This window comes from Equus przewalskii, chromosome 6 (genome assembly GCF_037783145.1).
Source record: "Equus przewalskii isolate Varuska chromosome 6, EquPr2, whole genome shotgun sequence".
NCBI lineage: Eukaryota > Metazoa > Chordata > Mammalia > Perissodactyla > Equidae > Equus > Equus przewalskii.
In genome coordinates, this window is record NC_091836.1 from 71,198,407 (window position 1) to 71,221,372 (window position 22,966).

General features: G+C 56.2%; 1 protein-coding gene across 6 annotated transcripts in view; it reads left to right on the top strand.

Moving 5' to 3' along the window:
- PDE2A (phosphodiesterase 2A) overlaps positions 1–22,966 on the top strand; it is a 90,273-nt gene that overhangs the window by 41,897 nt on the left and 25,410 nt on the right. For all 6 annotated transcript variants that reach the window (XM_070625932.1, XM_070625930.1, XM_070625935.1 and 3 more), the window contains 2 exons: positions 18,260–18,349; positions 21,496–21,584. In XM_070625932.1, coding sequence (XP_070482033.1) covers positions 18,260–18,349; positions 21,496–21,584 — 179 coding nt within the window. The remainder of the gene's footprint in view (positions 1–18,259; positions 18,350–21,495; positions 21,585–22,966) is intronic.

Genomic DNA, 22,966 nt, shown 5'->3' on the forward strand with positions numbered 1-22,966 from the left:
ACAGTTCGGTAACTTCTCACCTCATGTGGTTATATGTGCTTTTGTTGTAAACACCTTGGGGGTAAGAACCAAGGCTGAGCCTGCTTTGTCTCTCCTGGGCCCACGTGGGGCTTGGCATAGACCTGGTATATAGTAGATCCTCCATAAATGCTTCTTGATCAAATGAGAATGTCTGTTACAGAGCGGGAGTAGTTCCAAGAAGAGAGAAGTTGCTGGATTAGGGGCAGTCTTGGAGACTTCCTGGAGGAGATGGCCTTGGAACTTTGAAGGATGGGGAGGGCCAAGGTCACTGACTGATGAGGCCGGAGATCAGCTGGATAGTCAGAGAGGTCCGTGTGGTCAGCTTCTGAGAGGACAACAAGGACCAGCACAGGACTGGGAACAAGCAGATAGAGGAGCCTGAAACAAGGACCCAGCCCCAGAGGGGGCTGCAGGAGGCTGGCCCGGTGCTGGGGACCCAGATTCACAACCTCTCTGCCCCTGGGTCCTGGGCTGAGGAATGCTTGGTCCCAGAGTCTGGGGGGAGGCTGAGGCCGCTGGTGGTGCATCAGTGGCCCAGTGTGGTGGGGTAGCGATGGGCAGGGCAGGAGCCGGGGTGGTCCTGTAAGGGAAGATCGTCATGGGGGCTTAGAAAGCTTTGCAGGGGACAGGAGCAGCTTGTGTGTGGGCAGGATGGGCCAGGTCTCCATGGGAGGAGGCCCGACGTGTCAGTGGAATCCAGGCTTCTGGGTAGGGAGCGTTGGGCTGAGGCTGGAAGGGCGGCTCCAAGCAGCGCTTTTCAGGCTTTTTTTAAAAATTCTTGAGTGAGTGCTCCTAACTGGCAGATGTGCCAGCCTCCTCCTGGATTCTGCACATCAGGAGCAAGCAGCCTCGATGATGCCCCATGGCCCCGGGGGAGCTGCTGCCAACAAGTTGGCCATAGCATCTGGCATCCATGGGGGCCCTGAGGCCCTGCCATCTGCCCGTGCCCACCTGTCGGGCTGTACAGGCCCGGGGTATGCAGGGACCTGGGGCCAGGGAGGCAGTCTCAGCTGCCACCCCAGCCTGTCTCTCTGTCTGTCCATCTGTCCACACCCCTGACTGACAGAGGACAAGGTGGAGATGGGCAGACAGAGGTCCCGCCATCAGAGAAGCCTAGTCTGAAGGGGGAGGCATTAAGCAGCAGGGACTCACACCCAGAGAAGACACAAGCTGAGGCAGGGCCAGGGTTCTGGGCAGGCTAAGGGCCAGGGAGGGCCAGCCCCCTTGAGGGCTTGGAATGGAGGCTCAGAGAGAGGCAGGGACTGGCTCAGAGGCACACAGCAGGTCTGAGGCAGTGCTGGGCTGGAAACTCTGGGCCCAAGGACAAGCTTCCTCTGGCTGGCACCTCCCCCACCACCCTGCCTGGCCCTTGGCTGTAAACACAGAAAGAACAAGTTCCGTTTCCCGGGAAATATTTATCTCAGGCCAGGCCGTGTGGGGAGCGTGCGCTGGCCTCCGCGTGTCCTTCCTGCGGGCTGGTCTGGGGCAGGAGGTGAGGGGGTTTGGCAGCCACCGGGGGGCATTCTGTGGGGCCCCCCAAGGCAGGGCCAGGAAGGGCGTGCCCTGAGGCTCCTGCTGGAGGCAGAACCTGAACGCTGGTCTGGGGAGAGGAGGGAGCTGATAGGAAGGAAACCAACTATTTTTCTCCAAATCCCACAACATAACCTCCCGTTTCTCCCGTTCCTGTCTTCATCCCTCTCAGCCCTGTCTCCTCCCGCTTCCTGCCTCCTAGCCTTTGCCACTGTCTGGTGCCCCCGTCTGGGATGCCTTTTCTTCCTCTTCCTCCCATCTCCCAGCTCTCCACTGGCTTCCTCTGGGAAGACTTCCCTAACTCTGTGACCTCCAAACCCTTTGTCTTCCACCTTCCACCATCTGTCCTTCTCTTGCTCCCAGCAGCTTGGGACTGAGCCGCATAGACCAGCTAAGGTCTCGTCCCAAGCTGTTCAGACAGTGTAGACAACTTCTTCCTGACTGCCCAGGAGCCCCCCTCCTGGGGAGCCCCGGCCTGGGCACCCTAGGAGGGGAGCAGGGCCTGGAGGGCACCTCCCTTCAGTGGAGCCAGCACAAGCCCAGGCACATGGGGTCCAGGTTGACTGAATGGGGGAAAATCCCATGGGCCCAGCCAGAATGAGGGGGGCAGCGGGCCGGGGATCCCACTGGCCGGCTCTAGGGCTTTGAGCTGTGTATCCCAGGCTGGGCCAGGCCTGACTGGGGCCCTGACAACAGGAAATCCTTGAAGGAGCAAGCAGTGGCTGAGGACTCCAAGCACAACAACAGGAAACAGCCTTGACATGGGGCAGCAGCTCCTGTGCCCAGCGGGGTGGGGGTGGGGGGAGCTCGTGGGACCCAGGGTGATGCCAAGGGTGACACTGAGACACCAATTACGGGGCAGTGGGTGTTCTACTGAGTGTGTGACACTGAGCTTGTGACATTGTGTGATATCAAGTATGTGACCTCAATCATGGGATACTATGTGGAGAATAGGTTAGTCACAGAGTGTGAGGCTAAGTGTGTGACACTGAGTGATACTAAGTGTGTGATACCACTTGTCGAAGACTGTGTGAGACAGTGGATGTGCCACTGAGTGTGATAATGTGACACTGTGACACTGTTTGACATCGACTGTGTGATGCTGAGTAATACCACATGTGACACTAAGGGTGTGACAGTATGAGGATCAAATATATAAACACGGTTGAATGGCAGACACTCTGGTCCTGAGTTTGTGGCTCACGTGTCTGAAACTGAATTGTGAAACTGAGCGTGTGCTGCCCCAAGCCTAGGATATAGTGAGGCTGAGTGTGCACCCAAGGGTGTGACATGGAGTGACATCAAGTGCATGAAAACCAGTTTGTGTTGCTGGGTGACCCTGAGCCTGACATTGAATGTGTGGTGCTGTGTGACAATGTGAAATGTGAACATGTGACACTGAGTATGACGCTGTCATGGGAAGACCCTGATGGGTTCAGACAGGGGAGTGATGTGGTCTAATTTATGGGGGAGAGTTTTTTGACTCATAAAAATTTTTATTCCATTCATTCACGTTTAGTATCACATTGTTTCAAGGGTAAGGGAACTTCAGAATTAACGCCTCGGTGATAATGCACAGCACTCTGCAGGCGCGGGGTTCTGGGACTGGAAATGCTATCTAATAAAACTATTATTTTGAGTATTGAACATTCTGTATTACTTTTGCCTTCAATCTATAGACCAACTCTGGCTTTATTTCTGGAAAATTTTCTCTGGCTGCAGAATGTATGTGGGGGCTGAGTTGGAGGGACCGGGGGGAGGCAGGCAGACAAGTTGGAGGCTACTGCAGCCGCCCAGCCGGGAGATGGCGGTGCTGGGCTCAGGGGTGGTAGAAGTGTTGGAGAAAAATGGACAAGCTTTGGAGATATTTGGGAGGCAGAAATGATAGGACTTGCTGATGAATGAGAGGAGGAACAGGATGGCGCCCAGGTTTCTGGCTTGAAGAACCAAGCGATGGACAGTGGAGATGTTGCTGAGATGGGTGTAGACTGGGGGAAGGTCAGGGTTAGTGGGACGGGAAGGGCAAGGAGGCAGAAGTTAAGAGACCTGTTCTGACATGAGTCAAACATCCAGGTGAAGATGTCCAGTGGGCGGCAAGAGCCAGGCTGGGGCTCTATTGGGAGTCAACAGGCATGGATGGTTTATTAAGCCACAGACCTGGTTGGGATGACCTAGGGAGAGAGCATAGTGAGAGAAGAGGCGGGACTGAGGACTGAGCCCCAAGCCCTGCATGCTCCTTGTCTAGAGGCTGGGAAGGTGAAGAGGAGCAGCAAAGAGACAGAGGAGGAGAGGCCAGGGAGGTGGCGACCACCAGAGTGTGAAGCCAGAAGCCACGGGAGGGGAGAGGGTCAAGGGGGAGGGGTACTACTGCCCCGTCAGGTAAGATGGGAACTGGGATTGTGCTGCGCCGGGCCATGTGCTCTAGTCAGCCTGACAAGGACCACGTCTGACGGGGTGGGGCCAGAAGCCAGATGGCCTCGGCGGGTGTGAGGGAGAGGTGAAGACAGCATGGTCAGCCTTCCGGAGACATTTGGCTGTGAAGGGATGCAGAGAAGGGTGGAGTTGCTAGAAAGAGGCGTGAGGTCAAGAGAGAGTAACATTGTTTTACTAGGAAATATTTTAAGCACACAATAGTAGAGAAGATAATACCATAAACTTGCCATATACCCATTACCCAAATCCAACAGCTATCAAGATTTGGGCCCATTTAATTCATCTAGCCCTCTCCCTCACATCTTTTTTTTTTCATTTTTCTTTCCTGAGGTATCTATTTAAAAATTTTTAATTGTAGTAAAATATACATAACATAAAATATCATCTTAACCATTTTTAAGTGTATAGTAACGTTAAGTATGTTCACATTGATGTGCAACCATTTTCCAGAACTTTTTCATCTTGCAAAACTGAAACTTATACTCATTACACAGTTACTCCCCACTTGCCCCTCCCCCACAGCCCCTGGCAGCCATCACTCTACTTTCTGTCTCTGTGAGTTTGACTACTCCAGGTACCTGATATAAGTGGAATCATGCAGTATTTGACATTTTGTGAAGGGCTTATTTCATTTAGCATAATGTCCTCAAGGCTCATCCACATTGTAGCTTGTGTCAGAATTTCCTTCCTTTTTGGGGCTGAATAATATTCCCCAGTTTGTTTATCCATTCATCCATTGATGGGCACTTGGGTTGCTTCCACCTTTTGGCTATTGTGAATAGTGCTACCATGAACATAGGGGTACAAATATTACTTCAAGACCCTTCTTTCAATTCTTTGGGGTATATACCCAGAAGTGGAATTCCTGGATCATGTGGTAATTTTTTTTTTCATTTTTTGAGGGACTGCTGTACTGTTTTCCACAGTAGCTGTACAATTTTACATTCCCACCAACAGTACCAGGGTTTTCCAATTTCTCCACATTCTCACCAACATTTATTATTTTCTCGTTTTTTTTTTTTTTTTTTTTTTTTTTTGGTGGTAGCCATCCTAATGGGTGTGAAGTGGTGTCCCATGGTGGCTTTGATTTGCATTTCCCTAATGCTTAGTGATGTCGTGCATCTTTTCATGTGCTTATTGGCCATTTGTATATCTTCTTTATAGAAATGTCTATTCAAGTCCTTTGCCTATTTTTAAATCAGGTTGTTTGTTTTTGTTGTTGTTGAGTTGTAGGAGTTCTTTATGTATTCTGAATATTAACTCCTTATCAGATATATGATTTGCAAATATTTTCTCCCATTCCTTGGGTTGCTTTGCTGAAGTATTTTAAAGCAAATCCCAGACATGATGTCATTTCACCAAAGATGTTTTTTTTTAAGGCTGGAAAGTCCTGGATGATGCTGAAATGTGGCAGTGCACACAGAGCCAGCCTGGGGCTGTGTTTATGACACTGTGTGTGGGTGACACTGTGGACATTGGGGACATGGTGTGTGACACTGGGGATGTGGGACACCCTGAGTGAGGGTGAGAGTGATAGTTTCGCTGTGTGTGACCCTGTGACACTCAGTGATGTGTGACACTGTGGACACCATGAAATGATTGTGTGTCACTCAGTATGTGGGACATGCCATGTGAGGGTGACAGTGGTTGTGTCCCTGTGTGTTGTCCTGGGGTGATGAGTGTGACACAGAGTGGGGTGCTGCATGGGAGGGAGAGGGATGGTGGGTGTGCTGTGGGTGGTGGGGAGTGTGTGATCCACTTTGGATCAGCCCTAGCCTCAGCTGCTGGCCATCAGAGGGGACAGATATCACAGAGTGGACAAGAAGGAACACCCAACAGGGCTGGACGTGGTGTCTGGGCCCAAGCGTGAGCTGCCTTGAGGCCTCCTCCATTCTCTGAACTCCCCAGGACAGCCTCCTGGAGACAGGACGGGGCCCTTTGGTGGGTGGCGCAGGGTCCAGGTCAGAGCCAGAGCTGTGCTGTCAAACAGCCCTCTCTGGTTCTGCCGTTCAGCGAGTCATTTTCTCTCTTGAGCCTCAGTTTCCTCTGGTATAAAATGGGGCTACTGGGAGGATTACGTGCCCTGGCCCTGAGCAAATATTCCGTGGTCTCTTGAGGAGCACCACCCCTCCGTCCCTCTGCCCAGGCACCTAGTGTGATGGGTGTGTGCAGAGAGGCCGTACTGAATGAGTGATGTCGTGTTCCCCAAGGCCCGCGGCCCCTCTCTTCACCTCCCCCTGTTCAGCGTTATCAGTGCCCCACCTGCTCCCACACCGTCCTCTCCGTGCTCCTGCTGTCCTCACCCGCTGTCAGCCTTCAGCCCGGGCTCCTGCAGCCTCATTCAATTAGGCCGATGCAATTTGCTCAAGAAAAACCTCATAATTCGGTTAATCACACCAGTAGGGGATCTGGCCTGGGTGGGGAGGGTGGGGATGGGTAGGACGTCCAAACCAACAACTGAGGAGATGGGTCTGGAAGTGCCTGCTTCCTGGGACCCCCACCCACTCCCTTGGGCTCCATTCAGGAGCCAACAGAGTCCAAAGCTTGGGTCTCCCCAGCTCCAGCTCCAGAGATCTTGAGACAGGAACTTGGACCAACTGGGTTCCCTCATGTCCCTGGGAGGGTCCCTGGCCCTCTCCGTGTCTCAGTCTCCCAATCTGACAATGAGTCAAGCTGGGTGGGCGGTTTCTGACCCTCCAAGCAGCCTAGCTGGTCTCCGCATCCCAGGTCTGGTCAATCCTCCCCATGGCTTCGGTGAGGCCTTCTCTTGGGCTTTGAGGAGGGAGGGCTGGAGGGTGGGCCAAGGGGACAGAGCCCCAGGGGAAGTTAGGAGGGGGTGGGTGTCCTCAGAGCATCATCCGGAAGATGTCCACCCCAGTTCCAGAGTCAGAGACCTTCTGGTCCCAGACTGCGCACCTGGAGTGGGGGCAGGAGACAGGGAGCTGCTGCTCCTTGCTCACCTGCAAGGCCACTGCCTCTAACCTCAGATGGTTCTTTGCACAGGGGCTCCACCCTCAGTGGGGCAGTGCAGAGCCCCAGGCCTCCCTCCCTTTCCAGCCCTTGCCCCTCAGAGCTGCATGTACCCAGAGGTTAGGGTCACCTCTTTGTAACTTGCACAGAGGTGGCCTCACGCCCTGCTGGGAGCCAGCTCAGGCAGGACTCCAAAGGTTCCCGTTTAGTCTTCTCGGCAGCTCTGGGAGAAGGCGCTATTCTATAGACGAGGAAACCAAGCCCAGGAAGGTTAAAAGACTTGTCCAGGGCCACACAAGTGACATGTGGCAGGGTGGGGATGTGAGCCCAGATCTGGCAGAGGTGATGGAGGAGGTGATGGGGGTGCACAGGGGAGGAGAATCGGACCACATGCATCCACAGATGCCTGCACTCTCAGCCACACACTCATTCACTCATTCGAGACGACACCAGCCCCCGGGGCCCTTGCAGTCCCTTCAGACAGTTGCACATGCTGCACACACCCAGCTCACAGACACACCAACAACCAAATCTCACACACACGGACACAGGCCGTGACAGTCACCTGTATGTGCAGATGGCTCATGCACAGACATGGACGCAGGGGTGCTGACACGTTTACACTCTCACACATGGTCTCCGACAGAATCACACACTTTCACACAGACATTCTCCTAGTGACCCAAGGGACATATTCTACCGTGGTCACACGATGGCCTGCAGGGACACGCGTTGTGGATGACTGATGGGCTGGCCACACAGGTGCCTGGGTCCCCAGCAGCATGGGAGCTCCCCGCACAGTGAGAGAAAAGCTCGGGTTTGGTGAGCGTATCCAGAATTTTGCAATCAAAAAAGTCACAGAAAAGTGATTTTAATTTTCATTTCCAAGACAAAATTGATGTAAGGCTGGGGCAGCCATCATCATCTTTGTACGGTTTTGGGCTTTTAGAAGATCAGCACAGATTCACAGGCACAACAGTCCCATGAGATCTCCTGTGCTCACATGTTAACCAGCCCTGGGCTGTGTGTGTATGTGTGTGTGTGTGTGTGCTTGTGCACTTGTGCACTCAGTGGCTCCTGGATCCTTGGGATGTGAGGAGAGAGAGTAGGAGAAGTTCCAGAGACTCCGGATGTTTGTTCTCTGGCTTCCTGGGCCCTCCAAAGGCAAATAACTTTGGATGGCAGCCTGCCTGCCCGAGTAGGGTGGGGAGCGGGGGTGGTGTGAGGAGCCCGCCCCTGCCTCTGGAGCCCCGCTGATGGGGACCCTGCAGAATGATGCAGCATGACCGAGGCCCATGGCCAGCGTCCCGTGGGCTCGTGGGTCCATCACCTCCTCTCTCTGGGGCTCGGTTCCCCCATCTGAAAAACAGAGGCAGGGAGGAGGTGAGACTGGATGGGCATTCCCCTGGAGACTGAAATGGAGAGACCTTCCAGGCCTAGGTGCAGAAGAGAAAACCAGAGCTGGGGAAGGGAGATGGAGGGGCCAGTAGGGGTCCCAGAGCCTGCAGTGTCTCCCCACCAGTGTCCCCTTCCCTGGAGAAGGCTGTATCTCAGGGCCAACATCCTGCTCGGGCCGTGCACCCAGCCCCTGCTGACCTGCAGACGGGAGCAGTGGAAGGGAGGTAGGGGTAAGAGTCCCGTGGACACTGGAGGACAGGACCAGGGAGTGAATGGCACCGTGGGCAGGGCACTAGAGCAGAGCAGAGCAGAGCAGGGCTGTGCCTAGAAGGACAGGAGGGGAGAAGAGAGGAGAGCCTGGTGCAGGAGACAAATGGAGGGGCCAAGGCCTGGAGGTGGGAGGGATGAAGGAATGGGGGCAGCAAGGCTAAGAGTTGGGGAGAGGCTAGAGCATGCAAGCCTGGATGGTGGGAGTGATCAGGGGCAGCGGTGGCCCTGTCATGAGGCTCTGAGAGCTTTACAAACAGCTCCCTAACAGGCCTGGGCGCTCAGAGCCTGTCTGGGGGCCCCAGGGGCAGTGGCAGTCTTGTGTAAGGGAGAGATACAGTCCCATTCAGGTTTTAACAGAGCACTGCAGGTAGGGGTGGGGACAGCTCCACGAGGCCCCTGCTCTGGGAAACAGAGGATGGGAGCCCAGAGGCGGGGCATGGCTGAGATGAACCCTGCCCAGAAGATTCCTCACTCCGACCCCCAATACAGAAGGGCTATTTTTAGGAACAATAAAAGTGCTGACACATTCCAGCAGGGTGAGGGAGAGGGAAGCGGGGCCAGGAGCCAGCGCAGAGGGACAGGGTGGACCCCCGCGCCTCCCGCCATCTGGCCTTGTCCTCAGGGTCTTCCCCTTAGGGTCTGGAAGGCTTTATGACCCTGGCCAGCCCTGCCTCCCCAGCCCCTGTCTCCAGGGTCCCCTCCTGGCTCTTGTCTGTCCCTCTGCATCTGAATCGGTCTCTGTCTCTGTCTTAGTCTCTTTCTCCTACTCCCCCCGCCCTGGGATTTGGGCAACAGCTGAGATGGACCAGGCCCTCGAGATAGAGCCAAATACAGTCATGGGGCCCAGCAGTGAGGCTGTGGGAGAATCACATACCAGAGAAGAACAGACAGACAGCAAGAGGGACAGACATGGAGAACCCAGGGAGGCTGAGAGGCAGAAACAGAGAGCTCAGGACAGAGTCAGGGAGAGCCCCAGGCAGGTGTCAATGGCACTGGCAGCCGCTCTGTGTCCTGCTCCCTGCCTTGTCCCGGAGGAGAGTGGAGATGGGCTCTGCCAGGCCCCACCTCCCTCCACTCCACTAGCCCCTCCCCAGATCAGCCCCTCCTTCCTGCCTTCTGCAGGCCCACACTAACCCTGTGCCAAGCCAGCGCTGTCCAGCATTTACCTCCCACTCTGGGCACTGGGGCTGGCACAGAGGGTGAGACGTGAGGCCCTGCTCCTGGCCTGGAGGAGACACCAGCCTCACCCCACATCTGAGAGGGGCTCAGCCCATCCGCTGGCCAATGCAGGAAAGTGGAAAGGCCCCAAAGACAAACGGTGCTCAGAAGAGAGGCAGTCTGTGTGTCCTGAAGGACTCTGGGCTGTGGCATGGTCCCCTAACCCCAGGTGAGGCCCTGGGCAAGAGCTTTCCTGCCTCCCCAGGCCTTAGTCTACTCCCACCAAGCTGGGGATTGGGCTTCACGAGGTCCAGGGCCCCCAGACTCTGTCCTGTGGGAATTCTCAGGAGGCCTGGGAGGAGGACAAGTGACCCACCCAGGAAGGCTGCCTGGAGGAGGTGACCTCACTCATGAGAGAAGGTGAGAGCGATAGTGCTCCTCTTGGGGAAGAGCCCTCCATCCTGACATGTTGTCCCCAGCCCCGTCTGCCTCGGGATTTAATCCTGAAGTACAAAGGGCCTCCTGGCCCATGGAGACGCCTTGGAAAGGTTGCCAAAAGCTCTCAGCACAGGGCACCCCCATTCCTCAGGCTCCTTCTCTAAGACAGTGACTGTGCCAGACTTGGGAAACGTTGAGAAGTCTCAGTTGTCTTCCTGCCTGGGGGCTTCCAGGGGTCCTGGGGGCCACCCCTCTGTTTGGTGATGGCATATGCTTCACAGCCCAATAGCCCGGACGCTCAGGAGTCCAACCAACCATTTTATAGCTCACCAAACACCTCCTAACACCTGTGTTGGGCTGGGTGATGCTGGGGACCTGGGAAGGAACAGGACATGACCTCTGCCCTCTCAGAGTTCCCATTCTGATGGGGCAGTCAGATGGGAAATAGTGGCAGCACATGGATGCATGGACACGTGGACGCATGCTGTGCCATGATGGGGGTGCGCAGGGCTGTAAGAGCCCTGGGGGGGGAGAGCTCGGAATTGCCTGAGAGGAACAAAATGTGCCTGGAGGGAGGTCCAGAAAAGGGAGGTCATTCATTCATTCATTCATTCATGTATCCAGTTGTTCCTTTGGCCACCATTTCCTGAGAGACATGCACTCTTTTCTGACACTGGCCCAGCCGGTCACTCAGCTCCATCCTCCTCTCCTGCCTGGGCCACAGTGTCCGCCTCTCAGAGGTTCCTGGGCTTGCCTTGTCCAGCTCCCACCCATCATGAAGGCCATGTGAGGCGGTGAGGCTGAGGATTTGAAGACATTTAGGGTCATGGAACCCAGAGCCGGCTTCCCAGCCAAGCTCACCAAGCCCTTTCCCCAGGGCCAGACTCCCTGGGAGGGCCCCATCCTTGCGCATCCTGGGGACAGGGAGCTCACCCTTCCTTCCTGCCCTGGCTTCTCTTCTGTGGTATGACTAACTCACAGCGAGCTTACGTCTGCCTCCTTCTGACTGCCTGCTGTGCCTGACTCTGCCCACGTGGGCCCCTGGCCAGGAGTCAAGGACGGTAGAGGCATCAGGTCACCAAGATGGTCGGGACAGCGGTGATGAGGGGGATGCTGGTGATGTGCCTGGGAGGAAGCCTGCAGCGTTGAGGAGAATGTGCATAATGAGGGTGCAGGTGGCTACTGGCTCTGCCATGTGGAGGAGGCAGCCGGGGTGGGGAGGGGGCTGAGGAAGCCCTGAGCCTGTCCTGGCCCCCTTGATCTGATGTCTGCCTCCTGGGGCCATCTTCCCCCTCCCCACACTCGCTCTGGCCTCCCTCCCTCTGGCCTCCCTCCCTCTGCCCACTCTGGCTGTCCCTTTATCCTCTCCTTTCCTGACCCCAGACCCTGTGCTAGGGACTGAGGAATCCCAGTGAGTCAGGCCATCGGAGAGCTGATTGTTTACACAACTCCTACCTTCTCTCCCCAACTCCTTCCCCCATCCCACCTTTCCTCCACCCCCAAAACCTGCCCTTGAGGGATCCAGGGGGGGCCTGGGATAATCCAGAGGGCATTTCGGAGGAGGCAGGAGCTAGAGGAGAGGCCGAGAGTGGCTTCAAAAGGGTGAGGGGCCCAGGAGGAGCTGGTTGTGAAAACGGAGGGACGCGCTACCAGTGTGGGGGCTGAGCTCATCAGAGAGGAGGGCGACAGCCATGGGCGGCAGGAGATGCCAAGACTGGGCTCAGGTGTACTCTACAGTGCACGTGTCTCCAGTGTGGCTCCGAGGCTGGAGACGCGGCCCTGTTGGAGTAACAACTGAAGCCAGTGTCTGCGAAGGGCAGGAGGAGGGGGAAAGAAAGGGGGCGGGTATAAAAGAAGGAGGAAAAAAGAGAAAAGGAGGAGAGGAGGTGGGGAGGGGCGGGGAGGGCCTTCCTGTGGGACTGGACTCCTGAGCTCCAAGTGGCCCCTTCCATCTGCCCTGGTCCACGTCACCCCACTGCCCCACCTCACTCCCTCCCCCCAGCACCTCCGCCTCTCTGCTCCTCTGGGATCTTTCCTGAGGAGTCCCCTTCACGTGGCGGAAGTGACAGGAACTTGCTTCAGTCCTCACCTGAGCGCAGCGCCCCCCTCTGATCCTTAGTCTCCTCCTCTGTAAAGTGGGATGGTCACACGGGCACCTCCCAGGGTTTGTGGGATTAGAGGCAGTATACTCTCTGGGTCTCGAAGTGTGGTGCCTGGGCCAGCAGCATCAGCATCATTTGGGAATGCTTTGGAATTGCAGATTCTTGGCCTCATCCCAGACCTGCTGTATCAGAAACTCTCGGGGTGGGGCCTGGCGATCTGTATGTTAACAAGCCCTCCAGGGGATTCGGGTGCACATTTCAGTTTGAGAACCACGGGTGGGCGCCTCTAGCCCACAGTGCATGCTTGCGAAAGTCGCCTCCCCTTCCCCAGAGCCCCGTGCGCCACTCCAGCAAAGCACTGACATTCCAGCTTGTGCAACTGTGGCCTGGGTCTCTCTCCTGCCAGTTCCTTCAGATCAGGTGGCCCAGGTCACCAAGCCTCTTTCCTCCGTTCTCCTGGCCCTGGTCCAGCTCAGCCTTGTTGAGGGGAGGACTGGGCTGCAAGATTTTAGCTTTTCTGGGCAGCTCTTCGCTGAGTATTTCAGGCGCACTGTCTGTTAGAGGCGGCTCCTTGGGCAGGTGGCAGCCGTGGGCGAGCAGGAGGCGAGGGCGGTGGAGCCGCCTCTCCTGCTTCCTTGCCATCTCCTGATCTGCAGGGCCAGGCAGACTGTGAGGACTGGGAGAGTCACAGAGCAAGCTTGGGGGGCTCCGGCTAGGGTCTGAGGCACAGCTAAAGGGGGCTTCTCAGGCCTGAGCCCCCAGCGGCCTCCTTTGGAGGAGTCCTGCCGGTCAGCCCATTGGAGCAGCCAGGCTTCCTACTGCCAGGCACATGCTGGGCACAGAGACATCAGATTTGCTCCTCTGCTCTTGAAGCCCTCGTTCTCTGGGAAGATAAGAGAATGTATATTGCCCACTAGAATGAGAGGCAGGAAGCAAGAGTGTTGATGGCATCTACCCTGGCACCCCCAATTTCTCTCATCATGGCCACCTTCCTGGGCTCCCCCATGCTGTGGGGGCCCATCTTGGGTCAGGTGCTTTCTCCTCAAGTTCTCAAGCTGACTACTTGGAGGTTTGGGGGAGGAGTGGTTGGGGGCAGGAGTGTGCAGGAGAGAGACTGGGGGAGAAGCCATCTGAGAGGAGAGAGACTCTGGAGGCGGGAAAAGACGTCGAGCCTTTTGGAGGCAAGACAGGAGACCAGCCTGTGACAGACATGGGTGTTGATGCAGGGAGACATGGAGAGACGGAGAGAGATCCACGAGGAGAGATCAGAGAGACAGAGCCCCAAAAGGAAGGAAGGAAGACTAGAGAGGGAGAGGGGCTCCAAAGCCCTGGGGGGTCTTGAAGGACCCCCCTTTTGGGAAGGGGACACAAAGCCCAGAGAGAGAGAGTCTCGCCCCTGGGTCACAAAGGGGACCTAGCTGAGGCAGAGCTGGATGGATCAGTGTGTGGCCAGTCCCAGTGACACAACTCAGTCTTGGGAGGTTCTAGACTGTTGGCATGGATGTTATTGCCTTCTTCTAGGCCACAGTGAGGGACTCTGTGAGGCTTCCTTTCAGAGTGGGAGGGGTGGGCTCTAGGTTCCAGGCAGTCGTGGGAGCAATAGGAGGGCTTATCGAGGTGGGAAAGACATAGAAAGACATGGAGACAAGAAAGGAGAGCAGCTTGTGACAGTGACATTGACCCTCAAGAAGGGCATTGGTCACTGTGCTGTGGCACCGTAAGGGATAAGGGTGAGGCCTCTGGCTTCATATATTCCTAGGCATTAAGGAGTTAGATGTAATTTAGTCCAGACCCTCTCTGCTGCTCAAATGAGTGCAGAAATGCTGACTCAGCCCCACTGTGGCTCCGGAGGAGCCCTGACTCACAACGTGCTTCCCTTTCTTGGTACCTGGGGTGAGAGACTAGTGCGTGGGGAGTGGCACTGTCTATGGTGCTGAGTGGCCCTACCTCCAGTCACAGAGCTGCAGGGAGGGAGCTGGGGAAAGCAGGAAGGCTCTAGCTAACTGTCCGTCCATCCATTCATCCATCTATCCACTTGTCCATCCATCCACTCATCTATCCATCAACCCATCTATCTACACATCCGTCCATCCGTCTACCCATCTATCCATCTATCCATCCATCTATCCGTCCATTCACATATCCATCCACCCATCCTCACTGAATTAAAACACAAAACCATTGACCTATATGTTGCAGAGCTGGGAGGACCCATTTTTACTAATGAGGAAACCAAGGCTCAGAAGAGGAAAGGGGCCTGCTCAGGCCGCACAGGGCTTCTGTAGTCAATCTGGGATAGGACTGGAAATTGCTGCTCTTTTCTAGACACCGCAAATTCTTCCCTGGGGACTGAAAAATTGCCAGGTTGCTATGTTGATATTTATACTGATGTTTGTTCCAAAAAGCTGCAAGGGCAGGAAATGTGACCTCCTTCACCCCACCCTGAGCCTGGTGTGTGTGTGTATGTGTGTCTGTGTGTGTGCATGCCTAAGAGCATATTTGTGTGTGCCTTGTATATATGGTTGCATTTTTACCCAAGTGTGTGCATGTTTGTGTGAGGGTGTGTGCATGTATGCTGGGCAGTGGTGTGCACATGGCAATATGCATGTGTGTGACACGTGTAGATGTGCATGAGAGCAGGTATGGCTGTTTGTACTTTTCCTTTCCTCTTCTTTTTAAGATTTTTGGGGCTCTAGCCTTTGACTTGAGCCTCGTTAGTTTCCTACCTGTGCCTCCAACTGGGAAATTTCCCCACTTTCCACTCTCAGCTGCTCCCCACTGAGTCTCTCTTTCTGCGCTCTGAGCCTCAACCTCATGGAATTTGAGCCGTCTGCTCCCTGAGTTGCTGCAGTAGAGGTGAGGTTGCTTTGAGATCTGGGGAAGATTCTGGGAAGAGGTGGCATTTGACCAAGGCTTGAAGGTCCCTCTGAGGGCCAGGTAGGAAGCAGCCCCCCCCCCCAGCTGCAGTTCCTGCACCCAACACGCCCCACTCCTCAGGCGGGCAAGGCAGGGCCAGGAGGTGGATGGACAGAAGGATGCCAGGTGAGAGTCCCGGGCTTTGCTGGCCATGTCTGCATCCAGCCCACTCTGGCTAAGGACGTGAAGTCTCTCCCTGCTGCTGTCTCAACTCTCCCCAAGTTCCTCTACTGTCCTTCCTCACCGCCATTATCCTGCCCTTAGCCGGGAGAGTCACAGGAAACTGACCAATCAGAACAAAGGCCAGACGGCACCCACCAATTCCAGTAAAGGACAGGTCAGGGCATCCCCAATCCACGTAAAGGGCAGGTGGAAGAGACCCCAATCAGAACAAAGGACAGACCGTTCTCCCTCCCTGGGGAGGGAGCCAGGGTCAAGTGCAGAGCAGGAAGCAGACAAGGGCTGGAGATCCAGAGACTTAGGTGCTGGACCTGGCTCTGCCCTGACTGACTGGCTGACCACAGATGGGACACTGCTTCTCTTGGAGCCTCAGTTTCCTCATCTGTCAAATGGGGAGACTTAGCTGTCCCAAGCCTGTGGCTTTGAAAATTTTCTCCCCCTACGTCAGAGCTCACTCGGTCTGTTTGGCCCCTATTCTCCAACATCCACAGCACCTGCATGTCAAACTCCACCAGAGGGCAGGGCCCCCAGGGCTCAGCTTTTCCACCCCCTGCTTCCAGGCAGGAACAGACCTAAACCAGCACCACCTGCTGGATCCCTGCCCTGGGAGCCCCAGTCTGAGCAGCCCGAGTTGGCAGACTTTATTTTGGGATTTGGGGGCATCAGCTCTTCCTCTTTAGTCCGCAGAAGTGACCTCGAAAGGCCACAATAGCCTTTGTGCAGGGGCTCTGAGCCCTGGCCCTGTGAATGCATAAGGAAATAGGTGCACCCATGTGACCCTGCGTGTGTACTGGAAGGGTCTCAAGGCTGCTGGGGTGTTTCTGCAAGGACCTGATGGTCTGTAGCTGTGTGGCGGGTATGTGTGGCGCTGGGGGTGTGGGGAGGGGGCGGGACTGTGATGAGGAGCACCTGAGGGTTAAAGGACAGTTGCTCCAATTTTGGGATTGTATTGTTTGGCATCAGCAGCTTCTCATGTCCAAGGGCAAAGACACATCCTTATGACCAAAATGCGTCTTCATCCTTGAGCAGTGGGAGGGATCCAGGGAACCTGGGGCTGGGGAAAGCAATGCCAAGGGAGCATTCAGGGAGAAAGCCCACTGCTGGCCCCGTCCCAGGAACACGGGACTGGGTGGGAGTGGGAGTAAAGGCGGAAACTGAAGCCAAGAAGAAGCAAGGGTGAAATCCGGAGCTGAAGCCTGGACCCCACTGCAGGGCGCCCCTCTGTAGCCTCTGACAAATGGGTGTTTAGCCTATCCCGGCCTCAGGGGTGGGGAGCTCACTTCCTCCCTCTCTCCTGGCGGCCTCTGCAGATGTAGCCTGGCTCTGCCTGGAGGAAGGTCTTTCATTACAGCGGGCCAAGGCCAACCTCCTGTGAAATCCTGTGGGTCTCCAGGCTGTCCCTTGGGCCACAGAGTCCAGTCTCCCTGCCCAGAAGAGCCTGAGGGATTGGAGTTGAAGACTGAGACCCTGGGTCTGCTCTGCTTTTGGCTAGGCAACCCCGTGTTCTCCAGTCTTAGTCACATGCAAGACTTGGTTACCAGTTCCCTCCTTACATGGGTCACCTCCTCTGAATGAGTCTCATCTTGTCCTCTCCTGGGGCACAATGCATTGGGGCTAGTCTAATCAGCCTATAGAAGTCGGGGAACTGTCATCTTCTCTACTCAGGTTAACAGATCTTTATTAATAGGGACTGTAGTTTCAGCATTTTAATTTATTACTAGCACACTTACAGTATGGGCTCATGCTGAGCTTGTGGTCCACTGAGACCCTCAACTTCATATCATTGTCACATGAATGGGGGCCAAGCCATGTCTCCTTCATCCTACAGTTAATCACTTTGCTTTCTGAACACAGACCCAGCCATCCACAGGGAAGACATCAGAAAACTTCCAAGGGCTAGCTGGAGGGCATGGTTGAGTGGACGATATGAGTCACGATCCTGCCTTGGCCTTGGATCCCCTGTTCCATTACCTTTATCTTTGATCCCTGTGGCTCTGGCCAAGTTAATAGAGCGAGAAGCAGGATCTTTCTTGTCTCTGTTCCGGCTCTCCAAGGACGAGGACTGTTCCTGGGATGGGAAGGGTGAGGGGCAGTCAAGGCTGACTTCTCCTTCCCCTCCTTCTTGCCAGGGGCTGGCCCAGCTATTCTCCCACCTGGTGGGCTCAGACTCTCCTTGGACTCATGCTGCTCCAAACCAGCCTCTCCCTGGGCTGAACAATGAGCCTGGATGGGACAACCTCCCTCCTGGGGAAAGGGAGTGGGACTCAGAGTGAGCGGACACTCAGCTGAGCACCTGCTCTGCGTGGGTACTCTGCCAGGACTTGAGGGCTCAGTGTCATTTTACCTTCATGCCAGCCTGGAGGGGGAGTTAGCCACAGTCGCCCCCAGTTTACAGATAGAAGACTGAGGCTGGGTCACTTGACCAGGGCACATGCTGCTAATAAATAGTGCAGCTCAGATTCCAACTGGGGCTTTTTGGTTTGCTTGTTTTGCTTTGTTTTAATGTGGAAGCTTGTGCCTTCCCTGTGATGCTAGTTGTCCTTGGCTAAAGGTCAAGAGACCTGGGCTCTAGTCTAGACTTGACCTCTTGCCTCCCTGTGAGTTCTGTGCGAAGCCCCTGGCCCTTCTCTGAGCCCCAGTTTCCCCATCTGTAAAATGAGGAGACTTGCACATTCTTGGGCCTTAAGACTTGTTGGACTCTGGGATGCTGAGATCCTGGGATTCAAGTGTCTGAGAGCCTTGGGCTGTGGCTTCAGCTGGCAGTTTGTGCTCACAGGCGCCTGGGCAGATGGGACTGCCCCGGCCCTCCCGGCAAGGCCTCACAGCTCTCTCGTCTCTTCCAGGATGCTTTGCTGAACCTGGGCTCCGTCATCGACATTGCGGGCTTTCGACGGGCTGTCAAGGAGGCCCTCTCCGCCGTGCTCCCCAGAGTGGTAGGTGCCTTGCCTCTCATTTCCCCCGCCCCCCAAACCTTCGTCCAGCCCTTTGCTGTGCCTCACACAGGACTGAAAAGGAAGGAAGAGTCAGGGTCCCCACCCAGAGGACTCTCATGGGGAAGTGAAGGGTTTGGGTGAGAGGGCTTCCTGTAGGAGGAGATGCCTAAACTGAGTCCCCATAGCCTGGAATGTCCTTTCCTCTACTCTTGAAGCCAGCCAAAGGCAGCCTCTGCTCCAGGAAATAGGGCTAATTCAGAATGTGACCCTCCACCTCACCAGAGCCCATTGTGTTTGAATCTGCTTGATGGATGAACTGCCCGAGGCCCAGAGAGGGAGGGTGCTTCCCCCAAGGTCACGCAGCACGACAGGGACAAATGGGGCTTGGCACCTAAGCATCCCCATTCCCTCTCCTCAGCTCTGCCTTCTCAGAACCTCCTAGAAGTTCAGAACCCAGGAGGAGGGCTAATGAGTGAGCTTTACTGAGTGTGAAATTGGTAGGAAGTGGGTGGTATGTTGGCACCCAAAAATAAATCCTCCTGGAGAAGGATGGGATTGAGGCAACATCTGGCCTGGGGTGGAAAAACATCTGGAAAGGAAGGGGTGGGGAGGTTGCCAGGTCACCGTCCACAAGGCTGCCCTAGACCCCTCTGTGGCCACTGAGGCTGCCCTGGGAGGTGGAGGAGGTGACTGGCCAAGTCTCCACAAGCAGGGTGCCTGGTGCTGGTGCCAGCGTGGATGGCCTGCCCTGGATTAACTGTGTCCCCAAAGCTGGAGGCAGGAAGACAGCTGTGGTCCAGGTGACTGGGTTCCTGGGACAATGGAAATGTCTACCTCGGCCCATCCAAGAGACTTGTGAGCTAGGGAAGCCCTGATCTGGGGGAGCACTGGATGATTGCATGGAGGGGCTCAGCCCCCCAAAGAAGGGTGGGGAGATGACAGGTCTGCTCTGCCCCCAGGGTGGGGAGGAGATGGAGGGGTCTGCTCTGCCCCCAGGGAGGGGAGGGGGAGATGGAGAGGTCTGCTCTGCCCCCAGGGAGGGGGAGATGGAGGGGTCTGCTCTCCCCCCAGGGAGGGAGAGATGAAGGGGTCTGCTCTGCCCCCCGGGAGGGGAGGGGGAGATGGAGGGGTCTGCTCTGCCCCCAGGGAGGGGAGGGGGAGATGGAGGGGTCTGCTCTGCCCCCAGGGAGGGGAGGGGGAGATGGAGGGGTCTGCTCTGCCCCCAGGGAGGGGAGGAGAAATCGGCGAGGGGGTCTCCCTACCCCCCAGAGAGGAGAGCTGCTGGCGCCCGCCTCCCTCATCAGCACCCATTGTGGCGGGCAGCCCCGAATGCAGATGGTGCTGATGTGTCTGAAACGGTTCCCTCCTTCTCTCCAATAAATGCAGCTAATTTTAACGCAGAGGGCTGAGAGTGAGGGGCGGCAGGCAGATGGACATCTGGAAGCGAAGTGGGGACCCGCCCTCCCAGCCTCTCCACCCCCAGGTTACCCACCCTCTCCCTGCCGGGACAGGACTCTCTGTGTGACCCCTGGTGCTCAGTGGTCCCTTTACCTCTTTGGGCCAAATCCCTCAGGCCCCTCCCAGCTACTGAAAGAGTCGAATGACAAGGAGGCTGGATACAGATGAGGAGAGGGGGCCTTCTTCCCACTGATTTCTTCATCCCTGAACTCCTGCCTAGACCCTCCCCTAGGAGAATAAGGGGGCTCCAGGCTTTGCCTGTGTCTGTGCCCTCAGGCCCTGTCGTTCTCAGCCCACACCCCCACCCAGCCTGGCTCAGGTTCTCTGGAGGTGGGACTGGGACATCTCCTGCGGGTTGGAAGAGGGTGGGGGCTGGCTGGGGACAGCCAAAGGCAAGAGTGGCTGGCAGGATTGTGGACTCACAGTCATGAGAGAGAACTGCTTCTGCTGAGAAGGACTCCACACTCACTGAGGGTGGGCCTTCAACACCTAGCTCCAATGTCACCTCCTCCAGAAGCCCTCCCTGATACCTCAGCAGAGAGGAGAGACCTCCATCCTCCCACAAAGAACACAGCGGCCCTCAGGATACTTAGCTGGGCATGTGGGGGCCCCCTCCCTGGGGCACAGGCTCTGCTGGGCAGCACTGGCATCTGGGTCTCCCTTGTCACACACGATGTGCGTGGTGTAGACGCTCCGCAAGGCTGTGCTGGATGGGAGTTGGTTGTGGATCCCTGAGGGGAGCCAGTCCTGCTTGGGAGGAATGTGGATTTTCTCCTGTGGGTCGGTGAGGGCCACTGCTTCTGCCAAGATGCAGCCTGGACCTGAGGCCGACACTGCTCTGGGGCCTCGGAGAGGGCTGGTTGATAAGTCGAAGACTTGACAAGCTTCGAACAGAGCTCTGATCTCACTCTGGGGAGTGATCATCCCAGAATACAAATCTGCTCCTGTCTCTCCGGGCTCACCGCTCGCCTGGCAGCAGCCCCCCACAGCCTCCCCCAGCTCGGTTTACAGGCCCTTCCAGCTCAGCCCCTGCTGACCCCAAACCCACCTCCTGTGCCCATTGCCCCTGTCAGTTCCATAAATGCTCCGTGCTCTTTATACCTACAGACCTGCAACTGGGCCCAGAAGCCAGTCTTCTGTGCCTCAGCCACTCTCTGAATGTGTCTAGGTCCCACTCTAGTTATAGCTTTAAGGTCGCTTCCTCCAGGCAGCCCTCCCGGCTTGGTGTGTGGTTTCTTGTAGAGGTGTGTCTCTGAGGTAGGAGGGATGCTTCCAGGACATTCTAGGCCCCTCCTGAAGTACAGCCCTGATTGGAGGCTCAGTTATTGTTTGCTGAGGCTGGAGTCATGGCAGGGAAATATCCCGGGGTGGTGTTGGGGGATTTGTCTGGACCTTCGGCCCTTCAGCCCCTCTCCCCAAGTGCCTTGGACTTGGGGTGATAGGTAAAAAGGCCGGCAGGGTCACAGATCACTGCCTGCCCAAGGCCCCTCCAAGAGGAGAGGGTGGGGTGCTAAGTTTGTAAGGGAGTTTTCCACGCTGGCTACTCTTAGAGTCCCCAGGGAGTACAGACATGACACCTGTGCCCACTGCCCGAGCTCCGTGAGCTTGTCCCCCAGGCCCGTGTGCAGGCTGGCACTGGGCGGCTGGGAGGCCTCTCCGCAGGGTCTCATGAGTGCCTTCTGTCCTAGGAGACCGTCTACACCTACCTGCTGGACATGGAGTCCCGGCTGGTGTGTGAGGACCCGCCCCACGAGCTGCCCCAGGAGGGAAAAGTCCGGTAAGCCATCCTCCACCCCACTGACCTCTCACCGCCAAGGGTCTCAGGCCTGGGGCACCTTCCAAGCCTTGATCTGCCCTCCCCATCCGACCTCAATCTCAGCCTCCCTGCCAGCCGGCTTCCTTGGCCGGGTCCCTGACTCTAGCACAGAGGGGAGAAGCAGGGTCTTGTCTTGCGTCGTGCTGGGGGCGTGGACAGCGCAGGGAAGGTGCCAGCTGGTGGGTTTTCTCCTAGAGAGCTCTTCTGAGCTGCGGCAGCCTCCTCAGAGCTGAGGCTCAGGATGTTGGGCTACAGTTTGTCAGTGAGAACTCCAGCAACCATGAGAGCTGCCTGGGAGGTTCACACAGCGCTTGGCATCCCGGGATGCTGGACCCGCAGGGGTGCACGCTGTCAACCCTGTATCAGAGACCAGGTTGTCCCCAGGCAGCGGCCTGCTGTGGGTTCTGGAGCCTGAGTGCCTGCATTCACGTCCCTGCTCCCCCTTTCCTGGCCATATAATCTGGGGCAGTTTGTAACATGGCGATAATCATAGTACCTCTCTCCTAGGGTTCTTGGGAGGATTAAATGAGTTTAACACATGCAAAGGACTTAAAACTGTACGGTAATGAATGCTAAATGTCTGGTTTTATTCTCGTTGTGATAGAACGTTGGAATCACGGACTTTCAGAACCAGGGCTCAGCGCCCTGGGGTCCCCTGATACGTCTGAGCCTACTGAGTTCAGCCTCCTTATTTTCCAGATGGGCAGACATCATGAGCCATGTCCAACGCCACATACCTGATGTGAGGCAGAGCCAGGCCTGGGACACGGTCTCCTGGCTCCTGGCCCTTCAGGGGACAGTGAGGGGAAGTGGAACTTGTCAGATGAGAAAGTGTTTGACTTCCCCAGGGGTGGGTGGTGGGTGACACTGTTCCCTTCAACTCTTCCCCAAGGACTATGTGAACCAAGCCAGCCATGCCCCTCTTTGGCCTCTACTGTCCCATCTGTAGGATGGCAGGATAGGGCTGGAAGGTCTTTGGAATCTTGGGAAAAAATGCTATACTCTCCCGTTTTCTCTTCTGAGCCAGCACCCCCGCCCCTAATTCTAATTCTCAAGAACTTCACTTAATATGAGCTTGCCCATCCAGGAAGTCTCCTCAAAGTGGCCTGAGAAGGCCTTCCTGGGAGGGGGATGCAGGATCTTGGGCTCAGAAGGCAGGAGGGGAGCATCCTGCAGTGTTGGCTCTGTCCCCCAGCCTGCAAACGCTCCCTCCGGCTTTCTGCTGTGATGGGGGGGAGGTCTGCAGTCCAGGATCTTTGAGGGGGCTCCAATCTTCTGCGTCAGTATCCCTGCCCCCCAACCACTTCAGGCTCAGTAAAGCCTTTGGAGAAGGGCCAAAAAAA